We start from the raw sequence: 21,739 nt of genomic DNA on the forward strand, positions 1-21,739 counted from the left end.
CGCCCGGCAGCCGCCATGGCCGCATCGGACGGCGGTTCATCTTCATCATCATCATCTTCTTTATCATCATCATCATCGCCGCCGCCTCGCTGCGTCCTCGTCTTCAGCGGGAAGAGGAAGTCGGGCAAGGACTTCGTGACGGACTTGCTGCGCGAAAGGTTCGCGATGACTCCGGCCACGACTCGAGCAAACATTCAACAACATCGCTTCGTGTGGACGGACTTGTGTTGTTGTTGTTGTTCTGTGTTTGTTGTTCTGTGTTTGTTGTTGGTTGTTGTTGGTGGTGGCTTGCTCTCCACCCCCCACATACACCGCCTCGTCCAGCAGTTGGATGGATCGCGGCCTACGAAACATAACGTGTAAAAAAGATGGTTTAAAACCATTCGTGTTGCGTTGACCACCAGCAGCAGCCAGGGCCTTTCGCCACCAATGTTACAACATTCGTAATAGAGGTGGTGGTGGTGGTGGTTGTGGTGGTGATGGTTGTGGTGGTGGTGGTGGTGATGGTGGTTGTTGTTGTTGGGTGAGATCGCCTCGGTGCGAACGCGTCGTAACCCCCCCTCCACCTGGAAGCGCATTTATTAAGTTAATGCACCTTACTCAATCTAGATTTGAAGCTTTCGTGACTGCAAGGATTCATACGCTTAGGTTTTTTCGGTAAAGTCACGTAGGTAAAAATAAATAATATTAATAATATAATAAAATAATATTTGTATTATTTACTTTTACCTACGTGACTTTACCGAAAAAAACTAAGAGTACACCTTACACAATTCCTCATAGAGGAAACACGTGCTAATTAACTGATTACTAATCTATGATTTAATTACAATCGCCGCCTCTGATCTCTGCTCCTGATGGGTTCAGTGACGTCACCCTGCTGCTGCTGCTGCCCCATTTAAGAGCTGAAGCAGGCGGATGGCTTCACTGTTCGTGCTACTCAGATTGTAAATGTTGTGTATTTACTCTCCAACACACCGGTGGGCACGAGTAGTAACTACTGTGATTGGCGCGTTGTTTACGTGACACTTCCCTTACTAACTGACCGTGTCGGGTGGTGGAGGGTTACGACACAACGCGGGCAAGTATGGTCAAGTAAACCTGCGGGAGGCAACCCGCAAGGCCCCCCGGTTGGAGATGCAACCATCGCTTTCCCGTGCCCCTGTGTGTAACGGTGCTTCATACCGCGTCAACCCACACAGCGTTGGTGTACGGTGATTTTTTTCTGCAATATTTTGCTGACTTTTCTTGGATTTTCTGTTTGCACTTAGTCACATATTCACTTTAAGATGTTTTTTGTTCATGTTTTTGTTTGTTGCGGTTGCACCCGATTCAAGAGCCGAATGGCTCACAGGGCTATACCTAATAAATGAACTTGAAATGAACTTAAACTTGTACAGGGGAATCGAGTTCTAAGGTCCACACGACGTTGCCTTGGCGTTAGCGAGTTCGCCACTTGGTGCAGAGGCTCACGGTTGTGTTCCAGCGGCCGCCCTGGTGACACCAGCGGGGCGGTGGTGGCCATGCACGCCTCTCATCCACCGCTGTGCGGGCCACGGGATGGCACAAATGTTGTGTCGAGGAGCCATACCCTGACTCGCCAGCAGAAGGCAGTACAAGCAAGCGGACTTGTCTCCGTCTGTTTTCATCTGTACGGGAATCGAGCGTTGCCCCGCGCCGGTTTGCGCGCGTGGATTTTGTCCGGGGTGCTCTGGTTTCCTTCCACATGCAGTCACTCATGAATTGTCTGAAAACATCTTCATACAGAGGCATGCCTGTCAACCCAGACGGTTTGCCCTTATTATTGGACAGGGAAATTGAGCTTTTAGGTCCATACGGCATACAGCCGATTCTCCCTTGTGAGGGGACTTTGCAGGATGAACGTTGAGATGTATAAGGGCACGGGGTGACCAATAAGCTCTGGTGTGGTCTGTGATAAGGTCGGCCGGCACTTGTGTTGTGGTTATTGCAAACATGATCCCTTGTATAAAGGTGTCAGTTTTTGTACCAGTTGAAAGGGTAAAAACCTATTACTAAGGTATGGTATTTATACTCTCCCCACGTTTGTGCTGCTCCCCACGCTTCACCGGCGTGGTGAAGTATGGCCAGATGACTGCTCGGCCACCCTCACGGCCATGGCAGCGTCAGGAGACCATCATCCAGCGGGCTACGTTGCTCTGGTAATTAATGAATGCATTAATTTATCTGGTTAATTAAAGCTGGCCTATTTAAGACCGGCAGTGGAAATTCCACGTTCCCATGGTGGGGGGGGGGGGGGCAAACTGCACATAACAGCCGCTGTTGACTCCCCCTACAAAGTAGGAACTTTCTGACCCAAGGTATTCACTCGTTCTCCTAGAGAGAGGGGTGACTAAAAAGGGCGCAAGGAGGACAGCACAGACCGGCGGGAAGTCAGCAGCAGCCGGACAGACGGTGTGAGACTTCACTACCTGCCATCCTCTACATACGAAGATGCTTTCCGCCAATTAATGAGTGACTACACATGGGAGAAAACAGGAGCACCCGAGAGAAAATACACGCGCGCGAAGGGAAGGAGCAACACTCGATTCCTCTACAGATTAAAACAGATGGAGACACGTCCGCTTGCTGTACTGCCTTCTTCTGGCTCCTCAGCAAAACATTTGTGCGATCCATCAATCCTCGTCGCCCGCACAGTGGTGGATTAGAGGCATGCATAGCCACCACCGCCCAGCTGGCGTAACCAGGGTGGCTGCTGGATTCCAACCACGAACGCCTGCACCAAATTTGCAAACTCGCTAACACTAAGCAATGTCATAATTTGACAGGGCGCTGTCAGTTGTGAGATGTTAACTACCTTGCGTGGTATACAGGAGGTCGTGGGTTCGATCCCGACCCTGACTTTATATATGGAGCTTGCATGTTCTCCTCGTGGTAGCGTGGATTTTTCTGCAAGTCCTCCGTTTTTTTCCTCCACATTTACAATCAACATGCGTTTCGAGTGTTTGGATGATACAAAATGTCCACGTGATCAGCCACTTCATTTGTGGCCAGGTTGCTTCTGATAAAGAGCTACATATCTCAGTGGGCCTTACCGAGTAAAATAAAAAATAGTTCGTAGTAGTTTTTATAATTTCAGCATCATTCGTTCGGCACAATTTTAAATGATTGTGAATTATAATGATTGCTAATTTTTTATTGTATTGTAATTGTTGCGTATGTAATTAAAAGTTGACGCGTATCAATTTTACATTTATATATTACGCTGGTCCTTAGTGCACTGAGCTGGGAGCCTGGTGCAACCCAAACCACGGCCAACATCAGTGACGAGTGACATCCGTGCCGTGGAATCTGAAAAACCACCACGTGGAAGTTGTGGTTGGAGGGAGAGAGGAGGGCGTGGGTTGTAAATGGATGAACGCAGCCACCAAAAATATATCTGATGAAATAATTAGAAATATATAATGTGATCATTAGAAATATTTAAAAATATATCTGATGGAATAATTAGAAATATATAATGTAATCATTAGAAATATCTAAAAATATATCTGATGAAATCATTAGAAATATCTAAATATTTCTGATGAAATCATCAGAAATATATAATGTAATCATTAGAAATATCTAAAAATATATCTGATGAAATCATCAGAAATATATAAATATATCTGATGAAATAATTAGAAATATATAAATATATATGATGGAATAATTCGAAATATATAATGTAATCATTAGAAATATCTCCAAATATATCTGATGAAACCATTAGAAATATATAAATATGTATTATTAAATAATTAGAAATGTATAAATATGTAGTGACACACTTCGGAGACGGGGATCGTTAAGGCACCTTTATTTTCACACGTCAGGGAACTACAAACGCCCGAAGTGCTTACACACTAGTCACATCTGTCTCATTCGACGGCACTAGCTAGTCCAGTTGGCAGGCTGTCGAGCTAGCGGCGTCTAGGATGGCTGAGACGCTAGTGACGGGGATGACGAGGGGATCCACTTTCAGCAACAGCCCCGGGGTGGGCCCCCTTTTACCCTCCCGGCGTGGCCTCGCTCCACTCTCGCCGTGCCCCCTTCCTGGAACCCACTTGCAAGTTCCCTGGCTTCCAAATGGACCCCTTCCTGAGCGTCTCTTGAGTTCTTGTCACCCCCATATATACTCTCTCTGCTGACGTGTGTCCTGCCCTCTGCTGTCAGTACCACTTTTCCGTCAGCAGCCGGCGTTATTAAACTACACATATAAGAATGTATCTCATGAAATCGTTAGAAAAGCACTCTGGGAAACGGCCCGATAGAAAATATGCATTACACGTGAACCACATGTGTCTCAGACAATGATATCTCACAATCTAGTTTTGATTGGTATGCACTGCACTATCAACCCGGTGATCTGGGTTTTTAGTTTCTGCCCACGGCTAACGTCACTTGGTGCGTAACCGCATAATGAACTCATGGGTTCTGAGCTCCCCCTGCCATCTCCCTCCCCACGTTCAATAACTCCCACTAACCGTTGTGGTGAAGTATGGAGAATAATGCCCAAGACCGACACATTGTGCTTTGAACTGCGTTTTGTGTTTAGTTGTTTGTCCTTCCCCACACCTCCCATGAGCACGGTTGGTTACGTACGGTGCGAAATAAGTTAAACAGACACACGTACGTATATCACTGTGTTACTATTTATTTTGTGGATTGGAATCGGTGGAATTGCCCAAATTGATTGGGTGTCTTATGCAGTATATATTTGTCTACAAGCAAATCATCCGGAATGCACCCAATCTCATGAAAACTCGCAACCTAAGCCGAGTAGAGCCTGCACAGTGCTTGAATGGGCAATCAAAGTGCATTACAGTTTGAGTTTGACATCGGCCTACTGTTGTGGGCAAGCAGAGGGCATCGTGGCAAAATCCATTGATGTCGTGCTTCTGTGCTCCCAACGTCTTTGCCAGCGTGGTGAAGTGTGGTCGAATAGCTCGCACGACCCGTACCGCGGCATGGGGAGGCCCTAATCCTGCAGTGCATTGACAGGAGGGCTGCCCGTGTACGTGAGTGGCGGTGGATCGTAGCAGAGGTCAAAAATTAGGGTGATTAAAATCATTGGCCGGATTGCATGTGTGTATGTTGAACTTCTTTCGCACCGTATGTAGCCAACCGTGCTAATCGGAGGTGCGGGGGGAAAGGACAAATGAAACGCAAAAAGCAGTTCTAAAGAAATGAGCTTTCAATCGAGATTATTTAAAAGTGCGTTGCTCCAGTGGCTTCCTAATATGAAAAAGAAGAGCGTTCCAGACGGCCGGTAACAGTCCTTGTTTGATGGCTAGCCAAAAGCTGCTGCGAAGATCATCGGAGTTCACCTGCTGTTTTATGCTCCTTGACGGGATCATCAAGGTACCGTGGTTCATTTGTGGCGAGCACTTTGTGTGTAACGAGTGCGACCTCATCATAACGTGTTCGTTCGGCAACCGGAAGCCAATGCAGCTCGGCGAGCACTGGACAGAAATGGGTCAATCCACTGCTGCATGAAGGCCTCCCGTAGTTGCCGCCACCTCTCGCGATCTTTTGATGCAACAACATCTGCACGCAAACTAATCTCGCCATCTCCTTGGCAGACATCCGCTCGGAAGCGTAAAAGTAACCCTGGTTTTCCAAAATGCAAATCGTTCCCCCGAAACCGACTGTAGAATAGAAAACAACTGTGCAGGTGGCGTGGGAGGCCACGGTAGTTTGTGTGTAAGTGATTGCCGTTGCAAAAAAATGCGTCCGATGGTAACGATTGGAAAGACATTTGAGCCAACGCAACTTTATTGAGAAAAATGCCGATGGAAAAAATCTTGCGGCCTGCCGCATTTCATAAGAAGGTGAAATGTGAGCCACACATTTGACCATTTTAACATTCTAAAATCTGTAATCCGTGTCCTTCAGGTTAAACTATGTATCTGGTGATGATGATGATGGTGCTGCTCCTGCTGCCTTGTCAGTGGTGCGCAATCGACAACAACAGCAGCAGCAACAACAACAACAAAACTCAATACATTCGTCAATGACAACACCGCGTGGCCTTAAACGAAGAGGTTGCGTTTGCCTTGTCGTCTTGTTCCTGCCAGTGCCTCTCTTCCTGCGATTCTGGCAAATCGCCCGATGATGCTGGATGTGATTACCAGGGAAACTTCGTACTACTCAAATTGTAAATGTTGTGGATTTACTCTCCAATACACTGGTGTGCTGAAGTAGTAACTACACTATACACGACTACACACTACTCTATACAATACACTATACTAGTAACTATTTGGCGTTTTGTTTACGTGACAAATCCCTTACCATTGGCTGTGTCGGGTGGTGGAGGGTTAGGACGCATTTATACGTATGCAATCTAATCCAAAAACATTTGTGAATAATATTGGTCGCGAAAGCCTGCAACGTGTTAAACTTTGATTCTCCGCTCACAGAAAAAAATAATTGCATTCTCATCACGCCCCACAGTGCAAACAAGTGGCACTCTGCAGCCCTTACCTATCCACTCTGTCTCTCTGTCTACTGGCAGCCTCTCTATATACCATGAAGAAGGGCCTTTGCCCAAAACGTCACCTATTTTTTTTCCCCTTTAAGGCGACACACAAATAACACATGCCAGGTAAAGGTACGTGCTTATGAAGAAGGCTATTGCCTGAAAAGTTGCCGGTGATATATTCTTTTCTTATTTTAAGGCCACAAATACAAAGATCCCCCGTCTAGCCTGAACAGACTGTTGGGGCAAAAGCTGTTAGCGAGCACCTATGAAGACCGCTGCAGCACACGAGGAGTTGAGTGGCCAGCACCGTACACATGCTCGCACGCTCACGCGGGCGCATGTGCCGAGTTATTCTGGGTTTGAGCACGTAGGTGTCACGTCAATCAAGCCCATAACCATCCACCGCCAGACAAAGCCAGCAGGGAAATTTTGTTAATTGCCAAACATTTATAAGAACTGGTTTTACCCCTTCCTGGCAAAACAAGTGTCAAGATGTTCAAACCCCAAACAGAAACATTTTACAAGGAATCATGTCTGCATTAACCACACATTCAAACAAATACAAGGTAAAAACCTTTTCTTATACTTTACTGGCAAGTAAGGTCCCATGTTTGGCAAACTTGAGCGTGGGCTTTTCCTACGTAACCGGTTTTTTGCTGAAAAACAAAATCCATGGGCGCGTTCGCCCGCGACGCGACGTCTCGATTTAATCTCGCCATGTCGGGTGGTGGAGGGTGCACGGCTGTAGTTAGCATGAGGGCCCGTCGACATTGCCCACACGATCAAAACCAGAGGACGTCCAATTGAGAGAACGCACGAGCTCCACACGGAAAGGCTCCCGAGTCAGAATTCGAAACGAGTCGCGAGTGTCGCCGCTGTGCCATCCTTGATGTGGCGCGGTGGCTAGGAGATGTTGACTCCCTCGCCTGGTATGCAGGAGGGCGTGGGTTCGATCCTCACCCTGACGCCTGCTGCTGTATATTTGTAGTTTGCGTCTCTCTTATCATCATCATCACGGTGGCTAGATGTTGACTACCTCGCCTGGTATGCAGGAGGTCGTGGGTCCGATCCCAACCCTGTCGCCTGCTGTATATTTGGAGTTTGCGTCTCTCTCATCATCATCACGGTGGCTAGGAGATGTTAACTACCTCGCCTGGTATGCAGGAGGTCGTGGGTTCGATCCTCACCCTGATGCCTGCTGCCTGTATATTTAGAGTTGGTTTCTCTCTCTCTCTCCATGTATTTGTTTCCGAGTCCTCCAGTTTTTCCCTCCACATTTAGAATCGACATCCCGCGTTTAGAGTATTTGGACGCTCTAAATGATAAGCCACTTTGTTGAGCTATCATTTGTGATAGCCAGGTCGCGTCTGAAAAAGAGCTATACAGCTCAGTGGCGCCTTACTTGCCAAGATAAAGCAAGGTTTTGTAGTTATCTGGCCCTGCTGGGGAATCTTTGTCTCGGCTGTTCACCAAACCGTAAGCGCCGCGTTGCGTTTCTTGTTCTCGTTGCAGGCTGGGAGAAGACGTGTGTGCGATCCTGCGACTGTCTGGACCGCTGAAGAGCCAGTTCGCCAAGGTGAGTTCACTCGAGGGCGCTGGCTCTCATTGCTCGATCAAGTGGGGGGGGGAAAGGAGGGGGGGGGGCGAATGTCGAGAGAAGCCGCAGCCAAAGTGAGTTCTCTCCCATGGCACCAACGCCTTCATCCTGCAGCGGATTGACAAAAGGCCTGTGAAGTATATTTTTGCGCTACTGTTTTCAAGGGATACCGTAGAACGGTGGCTAGGAGATGTTAACTACCTCGCCTGGTGTACAGGAGGTCGTGGGTTTCGATCCCCACCCTGACACTTTCTGTAAATTTGGAGTTTGCGTGTTCTCCCCGTAGTCATGTGGATGTTTCTCCTGGCACTGCATTTCCCCTCCACATGTCGAATCTACATCACGCGTTTAGAGCATTTGGCAGCTCTAAATTTCGACATGTTAAGTCACTTCGTTGAGCTACCGCTGGTGACCAGGTCGCTTCTGAAAAAGAGCTATAGTTCCTTGGACCTTACTGAGTAAAATAAAAACAGTGTAGTTTTTAGTTTAACTGCCACAGCGGTTGTAGTGCTCGCAAGTACTGAGCTTGCGATCCAGAGGTCTCCGGTTCGATTCCGTCTCCCCGTGTGGCAGTTGAAACAATAGGAGCCATCTTCTTGCTTCTCCACATCGCCCCACTCCACCGCCCCTCTGTCTAGCGAGCAGGAGAATTGAGTTTAGCACCAAAGTCGATCAGCAGGTCGCTTGCGGTGGCGGTGAAGTGTGGGCCCCTCTGACCGCTGCCAAGACATACCAGCCAGCGTGGAAGAGTAGGCCAAATACCCACTAGAGTGGCTGTCGAGAGCTCTCTCTGGTGGTCGCCCTTCCACCAGTAAAGCCGGCGCTGACCGCATTGATGGTTGTCTACTTAAGAAGCCGCGTCAGCTGACACGGTTGTTCCGACTTCGTCTATCTTGTCCCGAGTGTCGACCTGCTGCTCAATGTGGTTGTGAGCATTGCTCTTCAAGTCGCCGTTGAGCGAGCTGAAACGTTAACATTCGGCGCGTTTCTGCACCAAGCGACAACTTTATTTGGCTGTGGCGGGTCAGTGGCGGGGGGGAGTGGGGGTCTTTGCGACATACATTTGGTCCAGATCGTTACGTGGCCTAACCCAAAAACCAATTGTGAATCATGACATCGGCTGTGAGAAGCTACTCGGAGTTCATAATAGAGGTTTTTGGGATTAAATCGCGTAAATTTATAAATGTGTCGTTAAACCCGCCACCACCCGATTTAGCAAGGTTTGTCACGTAAACAGAACGTGGCCAATTCGTCACTCTCAACATTTACATTCTGAGTACGATGTTTCGCCAGTAATTACAACCGGCTTCATCTCGGTGTCAAATGACCGCATCGATTTATACCTCAACGATTGTCTGCACCACGCGACCCAGTTCCCAGTCTGTGCTAACGCCGCGTTATCCCACCCCGTGTCACGATTCGTTATTTTGTTATTTATTTATTTTACGAATCTAACCGAACGGGCCGCATTACCCTGCCGTGCGCGGGAGAAACCCCGATGAGCGTGGGTGGACGGAGCCGATGGAAGGACGGGCGGCGCTGTTTGCGGCAGGAGCACCAGCTGGAGCTGGACAAGCTGCTGGACGCGAGCGACTACAAGGAGCGCTACCGGGGGGACATGATCCGCTGGGGCGAGGCTCGTCGGTCCGCCGACCCCGGCTTCTTCTGTCGACTGGCGACGCAAAGCGACGGGGCGCGGTGCCCCGTGTGGGTGAGGAACCCGGCCCGCCGGTGCCGCCGCAAACACCGCCGCGACGACCACCGCCACCACCGCGAACACCACAACACCGCCACCAACACCGCCACCAACACCGTCACCAACACCGCCACCAACACCGTCACCAACACCGCCATCAACACCATGGCCATTGCCAACACCGCCGCCACGACCACCGCCACCAACACCACCGCCAACACCGCCACCAACACCGCCGCCACGACCACCGCGAACACCACTACCGCCATGGCCATTGCCAACACGGCACCTCCTCGCTACCGACGGCTTTCAGCCACATCTTTCCGCCGGTTCCCGCAGCTGATGCACGGTCGCCACGCAGCCACCTCCCAAGCTCTGCCCTGACGGTCTCATCCCGCCCATCTGGCCTTAGGCCTTCTCTTCCCCTTGGCGTCCGGGCTCGTTGGAGACCGCTCCAACACCCGTCACGGCAATCGCCCCTCCCCCCGCCCCCTGTCCTGCACACACGCGTCCCACCCAGTTCAGCCGCTCCGGCTAACACCGCGGTTTTGCTGAATATTCACCGTGAAAATTTATTGCGCGCCATCCGATTCACAGTGGACGCAAACCTGTCAACCCCTTAGCAGTGTCTCCTTATTACAGACAAATTCAGACCTTATTGGTCACCCCGTGCCCTTATAAATCTCAACGTTCATCCTACAAAGTCCCATCACAAGGGAGAAACACAAACATATAGACATTTTTTTCCCCGTCTTGAAACGGCTGTACGCCGTACGGACCTGAAAAACGCAATTTCCCTGTACAAGTTGTACAAGAATACGGGTTAAACCGTATGGGTTGACACGGTATGTGGACGCCAAATATCCTGCGGTGTCAAAGAGTGGGCCCTCGTGTGCCCGCATCTCGCTCTAAATCTTCGCCAAATGTTGAATATTACGCCGCAAATCAAAGCTCACCTTATCTCCATTGCCCATTCCCGCGTCCTCCCCTTCCCTCACCCCCCCCCCCCCTCCTAGGCACCCTCGATCTTGGTCACCTGTTCCTCATTCCTTGCGCTCCCCTGCCATCTGAATCACTTCTCTGTTTGTCCCGTTTTTGTTTTCGTAATGTTAAGCGCCGCCTCTTCATCGGAGGCGCTCTTCATCGGAGGCGCTCTGTAAAGTGTTAACGCACAAGCAGCAGGAGCAATCATCGCCTCCCACCGCAAAACCTCGGCAAGACCCTGCCACTAGAAGATGCACGAAACTCGGCTGGGCGTACCCTGCGTAGACAAGCAGTAATATAGCAACAGCAATAACAACGGCAACGATAATAGTGAGTTGAACACGTAGTAGGCTTCCGCGACCAATGTTATCAATCCTAAAGGTTGTGCCCGATGAAGCCGGTTGTCATGGGCAGCTAAACGTCACAATACTCATACGGTAAATGTTGTGGGTTTACTCTCCAACGCAGCCGGTTAGTGCTGAAGGAGTAACCAATTTGGCGCGTTGTGTTCACGTGACAAACCTTACTAATTGGCTTTGTCGGGTGGCATGTGTGTATGTTGAACTTGTTTTTCACCGTACGTGGCCAACCGTGCTAGCGTACGTATGTATGTGGAACTTAGCCAACCTTGCTAAAGTACGTATGTATGTGGAACTTCTTTCGCACCGTTATAGCCAAACGTGCTTATCGGAGGCGTTGATGGCTGGCGGGTTAACGGCACATTCATATTTACGCGATCTAACCCAACAACAAAAAAACCGTTATTGCGTTTGGCAACGACTACAACAACAACGATGATGACTAACGAGGGGTCGTTCTTTTGGTTCTCACGCCGCTAGAGAGAAATCGTTTTCCCTGCAACGGCTCCGGCGCTTTTGCCACTCCCCGAGTGGCAGGACAGCTTCGGGCTTTCTCGTTCAACAAGAAACAAGATTCCTCCACCACCACGACCCCCGCCCAGCACGTTGAGAATGTTAACAAAACAAAAACACGCCGAGATTTCCTGGCCCCTCACGCGATTACCGTAATATCTCCCCCCCCCCCCACCACGGCCACGATGCAAAGTCGTGGCCGTGGGGGGTAGTGGCGGTGATGCTCGTGCTTGGAGTTTCTGGTTTTGTCCCCAATTTCCCAACATTGTTTTGGCTCCCGTCTCGTCGTCTCCGGTGTTGTGATGTCGTGGCGGTTGGCCCCCTTGGCAGAGGCGGGACTCGAAAACGTTCTGGGCGGCAGGATGTTGGCAGAAGTGGCAGTAAGAGGCGTGCCTCGCACCAAGAAATGCCTGGGTCCGATTCCCGACTCTTTATGAGTGGACTTTGTATGATCTCCCCCTGTTCTGCAGAGTGAGTGGAGTTTGTATGATCTCCCCCTGTTTTACAGAGTGAATGTGAGTGGAGTTGGTATGATCTCCCCCTATTATACAGAGTGAGAGTGAGTGGAGTTTGTATGATCTCCCCCTGTTCTGCAGAGTGAGTGGAGTTTGTATGATCTCCCCCTGTTCTGTAGAGTGAGTGGAGTTTGTATGATCTCCCCCTGTGCTACAGAGTGGAGTTTGTATGATCTCCCCCTGTTCTGCAGAGTGAGTGGAGTTTGTATGATCTCCCCTGTTCTGTAGAGTGAGTGGAGTTTGTATGATCTCCCCCTGTTCTGCAGAGTGAGAGTGAGTGGAGTTTGTATGATCTCCCCCTGTTCTGCAGAGTGAGTGGAGTTTGTATGATCTCCCCCTGTTCTGCAGAGTGAGTGGAGTTTGTATGATCTCCGCCTGTTCTACAGAGTGAGTGAGTGAGTGGAGTTTGTATGATCTCCCCCTGTTCTGCAGAGTGAGAGTGAGTGTAGTTTGTATGATCTCCCCCTGTTCTGCAGTGAGTGAGTGGAGTTTGTATGATCTCCTCCTGTTCTACAGAGTGAGTGAGTGGAGTTTGGATGATCTCCCCCTGTTGTACAGAGTGAGTGAGTGGAGTTTGTATGATCTCCCCCTGTTCTGCAGAGTGAGAGTGAGTGGAGTTTGTATGATCTCCTCCTGTTCTACAGAGTGAGTGAGTGGAGTTTGGATGATCTCCCCCTGTTGTACAGAGTGAGTGAGTGGAGTTTGTATGATCTCCCCCTGTTCTGCAGAGTGAGAGTGAGTGGAGTTTGTATGATCTCCCCCTGTTCTACAGAGTGAGTGGAGTTTGTATGATCTCCCCCTGTTCTGCAGAGTGAGAGCGAGTGGAGTTTGTATGATCTCCCCCTGTTCTACAGAGTGAGTGGAGTTTGTATGATCTCCCCCTGTTCTACAGAGTGAGTGGAGTTTGTATATTCCATCCCTGTTCTGCAGAGTGAGAGTGAGTGGAGTTTGTATGATCTCCCCCTGTTCTACAGAGTGAGTGGAGTTTGTATATTCCATCCCTGTTCTACAGAGTGAGTGAGTGGAGTTTGTATGATCTCCCCCTGTTCTACAGAGTGAGTGGAGTTTGTATGATCTCTTCTTGTTCTACAGAGTGAGAGTGAGTGGAGTTTGTATGATCCCCCCCTGTTCTACAGAGTGAGTGGAGTTTGTATGATCTCCCCTTGTTCTACAGAGTGAGTGGAGTTTGTATGATCTCCCCCTGTTCTACAGAGTGAGTGGAGTTTGTATGATCTCCCCCTGTTCTACAGAGTGAGTGGAGTTTGTATGATCTCCCCCTGGTCTACAGAGTGAGAGTGAGTGGAGTTTGTATGATCTCCCCCTGTTCTACAGAGTGAGTGGAGTTTGTATGATCTCTTCTTGTTCTACAGAGTGAGAGTGAGTGGAGTTTGTATGATCCCCCCCTGTTCTACAGAGTGAGTGGAGTTTGTATGATCTCCCCTTGTTCTACAGAGTGAGTGGAGTTTGTATGATCTCCCCCTGTTCTACAGAGTGAGTGGAGTTTGTATGATCTCCCCCTGTTCTACAGAGTGAGTGGAGTTTGTATGATCTCCCCCTGGTCTACAGAGTGAGAGTGAGTGGAGTTTGTATATTCCACCCCTGTTCTACAGAGTGAGTGAGTGGAGTTTGTATGATCTCCCCCTGTTCTACAGAGTGAGTGGAGTTTGTATGATCTCCCCTTGTTCTACAGAGTGAGTGGAGTTTGTATGATCTCCCCCTGTTCTACAGAGTGAGTGGAGTTTGTATGATCTCCCCCTGTTCTACAGAGTGAGTGGAGTTTGTATGATCTCCCCTTGTTCTACAGAGTGAGTGGAGTTTGTATGATCTCCCCCTGTTCTACAGAGTGAGTGGAGTTTGTATGATCTCCTCCTGTTCTACAGAGTGAGTGGATTTGTATGATCTCCCCCTGTTCTGCAGAGTGAGAGTGAGTGGAGTTTGTATGTTCCACCCCTGTTCTGCAGAGTGAGAGTGAGTGGAGTTTGTATGTTCCACCCCTGTTCTGCAGAGTGAGAGTGAGTGGAGTTTGTATGATCTCCTCCTGTTCTACAGAGTGAGTGGATTTGTATGATCTCCCCCTGTTCTGCAGAGTGAGAGTGAGTGGAGTTTGTATGTTCCACCCCTGTTCTGCAGAGTGAGAGTGAGTGGAGTTTGTATGATCTTCTCCTATTCTGCAGTGAGTGAGTGGAGTCTCTACATTCTCTCCACCTGTTCTGTACCGTTTGAATGTTACATTTCACATCGTCTCCCCCCTCCTCCACCACCACCTGCCCCTGATCCACTCCTCTGACTTTGTGCATCGGCATAAGCCTTAAACGTCGAGCTTTGACGCTCGTGGCGCTAACAGACGCAGACGGCGCTAACAGACGCACGCGGCGCTAACAGACGCACGTGGCGCTAACAGACGCACGTGCATGCACGTGGTCGGTGGGGGGGGGAGAGGGGATTTACGCAGAAAGGAAGCGCGGTTGGCGTGAGAGTTGATGGCTGATTTATCGAAGCGAGGTCCTTCCTGCGCCAGCGTTAGGACGGACTGGGAACTGGGTCACGTGATGACGTGTGCGCGCTCAGCTGCTGCTGGGAAGTCTGCTGCAGGAGGAGGTAGCTGCTGCCGCGACCAGCGATGGGGGGGGCCCCCTCTTGGGGTTGTCGAACGACGGGGTCGGCAGTAAACCCCGGTGCGCATTTTCAGAATCGGTTGCCCCCCCCCCCCATTCCCCCACCGTTCCGTGAGTCAGGATCCGGCCACCGATGATTCCGGTGGAAAGTTGGGTTGGTGCCGAACACGCTTGGCATGTGCGTGTGTATGTTGAACTTGAGCACCGCACGTAGCCGTGCTAATCGGAGGTGCGTGTAGATGTACGCCGCTGAGAATGAAGTTCACAGTGCGGTGCATTCACCACTTAGCCACCGACGGTCTCACCACTGGGCCACTGTCTCTTCCACTGTGGGTGTCTGTGTGAGTCTGTGTATTTCTTCGGGAGCCTATGGGTGTCTATGTGAGTCTGGATCTCTCCGTGAGCCTATGGGTGTCTATGGGAGTCTGGGTCTGGACGTGAGCCTATGTGAGTCTGTGTATCTACGTGAGCCTATGGGTGTCTATGTGAGTCTGGGTCTGGATGTGAGCCTATGTGAGTCTGGGTCTCGACGTGAGCCTATGGGTGTCTATGTGAGTCTGTGTCTCGATGTGAGCCTATTGGTGTCTATGTGAGTCTGTGAGTCTGTGTGTCTCTATGTGCGTGGACTGTGGTTTGAGGTTAGCAACCACAGTCGCTCTCGGGGTCAGTTCTCATTGTCCATCAGTGGAACAGAGAGAGCGGCACAGGGGTTAGATCATCGGTGGCTGAGTGGTGAGTGCGCTGCACCCCCCCCCTTCCCCCACTGGGCCTCCCCAAGGTGGACTCAGCCTTAAATGAGTACCTGATATGGTTGTACAAACGTTGGCACACAAAGGGTAGCCAGACGTGGTGCTGACTGCACCCCACCGCACCCCACACCACCTCATGCCTCTTTATAGGTGCTCACTAACATCTCTTGCTGAAAAGTCTCCACTGAACATCTCCGTCCGCGTCCATACATGTGTATGCCATGCGCTTGTGTGTGCGCGCGTGTGTGTGCGTGTGTGTGTGTGCGCGTGTGCGTGTGTGTGCGTGTGTGTGTGTGCGCGTGTGTGTGTGCGTGTGTGTGCGTGTGCGTGTGTGTGCGTGTGTGCGTGTGTGTGGAAAGAGGTGGAGCAACGGTTAGCGCACTGCGTCACGAACCCGATGACCCGAGTTCGATTCCCGCTCGCAGCCAACAGCAGCAGTGACGGTTTTCTGAACCGGTCCGGGGCCTCCCCCGGAGGTCGAACTCAGCCTGAAACGAGTACCCGGTGCGGTGTGCAAACGTCAGCAGTGTGGGGACAAAGGCGGCCGGGCGTGGTGCTGGCCACCCACCCCCTCGTGTGTTGTGCCGGCCTTCATAGGTGCTGCTCGCTAACAGCACTTGCCTGAACAGTCCGTGAAAGCTATGGGGGGGGGGGGATCTTTGTCTTCGTGGCCGTGTTTGTACCGGGATGCCTGGCTCTGGCCACACCACGCCCTCGGCGCTTGCTAACACCACTTGCCCCGACGTGAACACTCATCTCCTTAGAGCTGCTTGTTGTGTTTCGTTGGTTGTCCTTCCCGCGCACCTCCGCTTAGCACGTTTGGCTACGTACGGTGCGACAGACGTTCAACATGCATACGTACAAGGGCTGCACGGGGCTTTATCTTTGCCTGTGTTTTATTGACATGCACATTGTACCCTTCTTTTCCCCTGCTCCACCCTTCCCCCTCCCCCCGGCCCTGCAGTTAATCAGCGACGCGCGACGCCGATCGGACGTGGATTGGTTCGCTCGCCACCACGGCGCGGTGACGCGCACCGTGCGGGTCTCGGCCTCCGACGGCACGAGGCGGAAGCGAGGATGGGTGTTCACGGCAGGCGCGTCCGCGGTGACACCATCGCCTGCATCACCATTACCCCCCCACCTTAGACAAAGATGCCACCGTATAGCGACAGTGCAGCGGTTAGCGCCACGCTGCGCTGCGAACCCGGCGACCCGAGTTCGATTCCTGCTCACGGCCACCCGACACCAGTGACGATTATCTGAACCGGTCATGGGTCTCCCCTAAGTCGACTCAGCCTCAATTTAGTACCTAGTGGCGATGTGAACAAAAACATCGCCACTGTGGAGACAAAGGCGACCTGGCGTGGTGCTGGCCACCCACCCCCTCATGTGCCCTGTTGGCCTTCATAGGTGCTACTCGCTAACAGCACTTACAATGACATCACCACCACCACCGTCGCATCCTGCTGCTCACTTCTGTTCCCCCGCCACCTGTGTGTGCGCCGCTGTGGAGGAGCAGGCCGGGGTTTGCGAGTGTTTCCCACGCTCGGTCCGCCGCTGCTCGGCTGCCGCTCCGTTGTTCTTCGCCACCGGCGGGCCGCTGCCGCCGCTTGCCGTGACGCGTGTCGCCCACGCGGAGAGCCCCGATAGAGACTCGCACGATTGGTTCAACTGCCGCCCCCGGAGATAATTGACGTCTAACTGTCGTAATATGTAAATACATTTAGTTTTAAAAGCATAATTGTTTTATAAACTAAGCTATTTTTTTTTTTTACCAAGTAAGGAGGCCCACTGAGCTATGTAGCTGTTTTTCAGAAGCGACCTGGCCACGGATGTTAGCTCAGCGAAGTGGCTCGTCGTGTGCAAATGTATTGCAACCAAATACTCTAAAAAGCGTGATGTTGATTCTAAATGTGGAGGGAAAACTGGAGGAGCCGGAGAAAATCTGCGCGAGCACAGGGAGAGAGACACGCAAATTACAAATATACAGCAGCAGCAGCAGGCGTCGGGGTCGGGATCGAGCCCACGACCTCCTGTATACCAGGCGAGGTAGTTAACATCTCGCCACCATGGCACTCCGTAATGCTTAGGTTAGGCCACGTAATGCTTTGGCCAAATCTGTATCATAAAACCCTCCACCACCCGACACAGCCAAACAGATGAATAGTCATTTACTCCTAAAGCACCTTTCATCCGGAGATCGCAAAGTGCTGTTGATGCAAAAAAAAATACAATTATAACAAGGAAATGAAACCCAGTAAACTCCTACTCTAAGCGTGCAGGCTTGTGATAGGAACACCTTGCCACATGGTATAAACACCCCAAAGGTGAAGCTAAACCATAGTGAGCAAATGAAAAGACATCGGTGTTAAGGCGGGTGGGGGGGGTTAGAATGAGCCGAGAGTCGCGGCTTGGGGACCCGAGGTGGCAGTGAGTTCACAGCTTGGGGGCCACACGGGAATCGGCCCCAAGTCGCCCACGTCACGGGCACAGGCCTTGAACGACGCGGCAGGTTTTTTATGTTTCTGCTCGCTAACTCACCCACCCACTCGCTTACTCACCAACCAACCCACACACTCACACAAAGACAAAGATCCCCGTATAGCCTTACCAGACTGTTGGGGCAAGTGCTGTTAGCGAGTATCACCTATGGAGTGCTGGCACAGCAACGAGGGAGTGGGTGGCCATGTTTAGGGGGGAGGTCCAGAACTGGCTCAGATATTCTCCACTTTATTGGTTGTGCGCGGGAATTGAACTCAGGTTTGTGGAACAGCGTGCTAACCACTGTAATACCACACACTCACTCACACACCTACTGATTGACCCAGACACTCACACACAAACTCACTAATCCACTCACCCACTCACTCACACTCCCACTCACTGATGCACCCACTCACTCACACACCTACTGACTGACCCAGACACTCACACACAAACTCACTAATCCACTCACCCACTCACTCACACTCCCACTCACTGATGCACCCACTCACTCACACACCTACTGACTGACCCAGACACTCACACACAAACTCACTAATCCACTCACCCACTCACTCGCCCAGTTACTCCCACTCGCTGACGCACCCACTCGCTCACGGGAAAGTTTGAAGGGCAGTTCTCACAACCATATTCAGCTCAATTATATTCACGAGCTTTTGTTTACAACGCCACCAGGGCATCGTTAGTACAAGATGCAGGAAGCCCTGAGGAAAATCCAGGACGTCAAACTATCCGTGTCACCTGACCCGCCTTCTTAAATAGGTGTCATCACCAATCAGATGTCTACTGGATATTAACCATTACAAATGAAGTGGTTGCATGCTCCAACCGCGGGCAATCGCTCGGTAAGTCGAGGCATTGGCAAAGAATCACTTTTAACGGGCGGCGGGGGTCGTGGCAGCGCGGAGGTAAACAATTTGTGCCGCGCGGCACAAGAAGGGTCCAGGGTTCGATTCCTGACCTGGGGGGGGAGAGGGGGGAGCCTTTCTCTTGCGTGGGTTCTGTACGCGCTCTCCGCTCTCCGCTCTCTGCCCATGTTCTGCGTGCATTTCCTCCCGATTCCCCCCGGTGCCCTCCCATGGCTGAACCCCCCTCCCACCCACCTCCATACAATGAAAGTGATCTCACCCAAAACATCCCCAGTGCTGAAGAATTCCCTGAAAAATTCCTCTGTCAGGGGGTCACACAGCAGCAGCAGCATCGCTTCCCCCTCCCTCTCACCTCTCCCCTCCTGCGAAAACAAGTTTGGCAGGGACCTCTCCTGAAAATGTGTCTGGAGACTCTCCCATATAAAACAAGCCGCATACATTTTTTTAAAGTGTATCTCGTAACGAATATCTGTACGGTGCAACATCCGAGCCGTCGCCGGTCGCCCACGAAATAACCGAGTCGAGCGGCTCCCCAGGCCAAGCTTCCCCGCTGCTGCTGCTGCTGAAATCGATGCAATCTCAAATCTAATCGTCGTACGATTCGAACAAAAAATGTTGGCAAAGGATTCATTTTGGCTGAGTGAGTGGGGGGGGAAAGGAAAAGAAAAAGAAAAAAATGTAAAGAAAACTAAAAGAAGAAATCAAGAAAATGGAAGAAAACAAAAATAAAAAATAAAGAAAAAGGAAAACTAAAAGAAGAAAGATTAAAAAGACAGAAAAAATAAGGAAAGACTAAAGAAAAAGAATATTAATAAAAGAAAAAAATGTTGGCAAAGGATTCATTTTGGCTGAGTTCTCCTTTTGCCCACTTCAGCAATTGTTTATTGCTGTGGTTGTTTCCACCTGATGACGGGCACTTGTGTTGCGCCCGAAACGTCGTGATTTAATTTATTTTGTACCTACGTGACTTTACGGAAAGACCCAAAGAGTATAGAAGAAAAAAAGAAAAAATATAAGAGAACAAAAATAAGAAATAAAGAAAAAGGAAAGAAAACAAATAATAAGAAAAGAAGGCATTTGCGACGGGAACGTCAAACTGTATTTATAACCGGAAAGACAAAGGTCTGTTTGGCACGTGTGGGGTGGGGTGGGGGTATCAGGCAAAGCTATCTTGGTTCCCATAAAAATACCCTAAACAGCAACGCCGCCACCGCAAAAAATATCAACAAATCCGCGTTCTTATTGTCAAAGATAAAGAGCGCGTGCAAGACGATGAAAAAAAAATGTCAGCGTGATCCTCGCTTAACTTTAAAACCTTCTCCGGAGCACCGTTGCCTAGCAGCAAAGATAACAGGTTCCTGTATAACCTTCACGGACTGTCGGAGGCCGAGTGCTGTTCGGGAGTAGCTGATGTTGCTCATGAACGTGAATCGAACTTTGTTTCTCTGGATTCGTATGCGCAGCGCGCTAACCGCTGCACCATCGCAGCTTGCCCACCAACGTCCACCATTCGCCACTAAGTCACGGTGACGTCGCCACGGCGCCTGTGCCAGGCCAGGTGCATCTTTGAGGCCGCAACGTGAAGCGTCAAAGGCTCTCTGGCAGGAGGAGGTCACGGGACAGACCCAGCAAGTGCCATGGGTTGACTGAGACGACCGGCAGATGCACCACCAGCTGTGCCCCCTACTGTGCCAACTTCTTCTGCCAAGCGCCACGGTGGAAACAACAAAGTAGATTAACCTCGTGCTGGAGCTCACCGACCTACGCACGCGCGATTAAACTCGCCCCCGCTTTCACCATCGTGGAGTCAATAATTACTCAAAAGAAAAATATCCGCTTCCCACTCGAATGAGAGTTAAGGCATTTGACTGTGACCTCTCAGGCACAGCCCCTGGGCATGCGGTGGAAATTCCACATTCCTGCGGCTGGGGGGGGGGGGCGGCGAATATTGCGAGGGATGATTGGCTGGGTCTTCCCTCTGGTCCAGGAATCGATCTCACGGACTCGCAGCCGCCGATGTCGGCCGCGGTCGGGGATCGAACTCGGGTCGCCGGGCCACCTGCCTGGAAAAATCCACGACCAAGCGATCGTTATCAAGCCGCGGGCGGGGAGTGGTGGTTGGCACACGGCACGCTATGGACCCGGCGAGCCGAGTCCCATTCCTGACCGTGGCTAAACATCGGCGGCGAGCGATTTCTGACCCGGGACTCCGCTGCGCCTGTGACCTGGTCCCGTCAGATCTCGCAAGCCTCGCGGGGGGTTGAGGCCGGATAGAATTGCTTGAATGAGTGACCCGTCGTGCATAACAGGTGCTTGAGGCTATCGAGCTCTGGGCAGCGAGAGGGTGGTATAGCAACAGCCATCGTTTTACTGTACAGTACTTGTATGCTCCCCAGGTGTGTGACCTCCTCCCCACGCTTCACCAATGTGCAGTGACCGGTGAAGTATGGCCAAACAATCCCCTCTGACCACTGCCGCGGGGGGGTAGCAGGATTGACAAAACGACGACTTGAACGTAAAGATTGGTTGGCGCTACGCCGTCCGCGTTCGAGTTAATTCTTTACTTTTAATGCAGCGACAACAAAGACAAAGATCCCTCGTATAGCCTTTAACAGTCTTTTGGAACAAGAGCCGCTAGCGAGTAGCACCTATGAACGCCGGCACGGCACACGATGCAGTGGGTAGCCAGCACTAGGCCCGCCCGCCTTTGTCTCCCCAGTGGCGGTTATGTTTACACACAGCACCAGGTACTCATTTCAGTTTGCATCGACCTAGGGGAGTCCCTGGAGTCATTGGTGTTGGTAGTCGTGAGCGGCAATCGAACTCGGG

At 50.9% G+C, this 21,739-nt stretch overlaps 1 protein-coding gene across 2 annotated transcripts in view; it reads left to right on the plus strand.

Moving 5' to 3' along the window:
• The window catches only part of LOC133355223 (phosphomevalonate kinase-like), a 30,439-nt gene continuing 8,700 nt past the window's right edge, over positions 1–21,739 (plus strand). Inside the window, exons 1-5 of one of the 2 annotated variants that reach the window (XM_061572595.1) lie at positions 22–158; positions 2,101–2,180; positions 8,021–8,084; positions 9,658–9,816; positions 16,501–16,630. In XM_061572595.1, coding sequence (XP_061428579.1) covers positions 2,110–2,180; positions 8,021–8,084; positions 9,658–9,816; positions 16,501–16,630 — 424 coding nt within the window. In that variant the 5' untranslated portion in view covers positions 22–158; positions 2,101–2,109. Of the gene's footprint in view, positions 159–2,100; positions 2,181–8,020; positions 8,085–9,657; positions 9,817–16,500; positions 16,631–21,739 lie in introns of both variants that reach the window. The other variant, XM_061572594.1, reaches the window with a different exon arrangement.

This window comes from Lethenteron reissneri, chromosome 50 (genome assembly GCF_015708825.2).
Source record: "Lethenteron reissneri isolate LAM-NWPU_2019-01 chromosome 50, ASM1570882v1, whole genome shotgun sequence".
Taxonomy (NCBI): Eukaryota; Metazoa; Chordata; class Hyperoartia; order Petromyzontiformes; family Petromyzontidae; genus Lethenteron; species Lethenteron reissneri.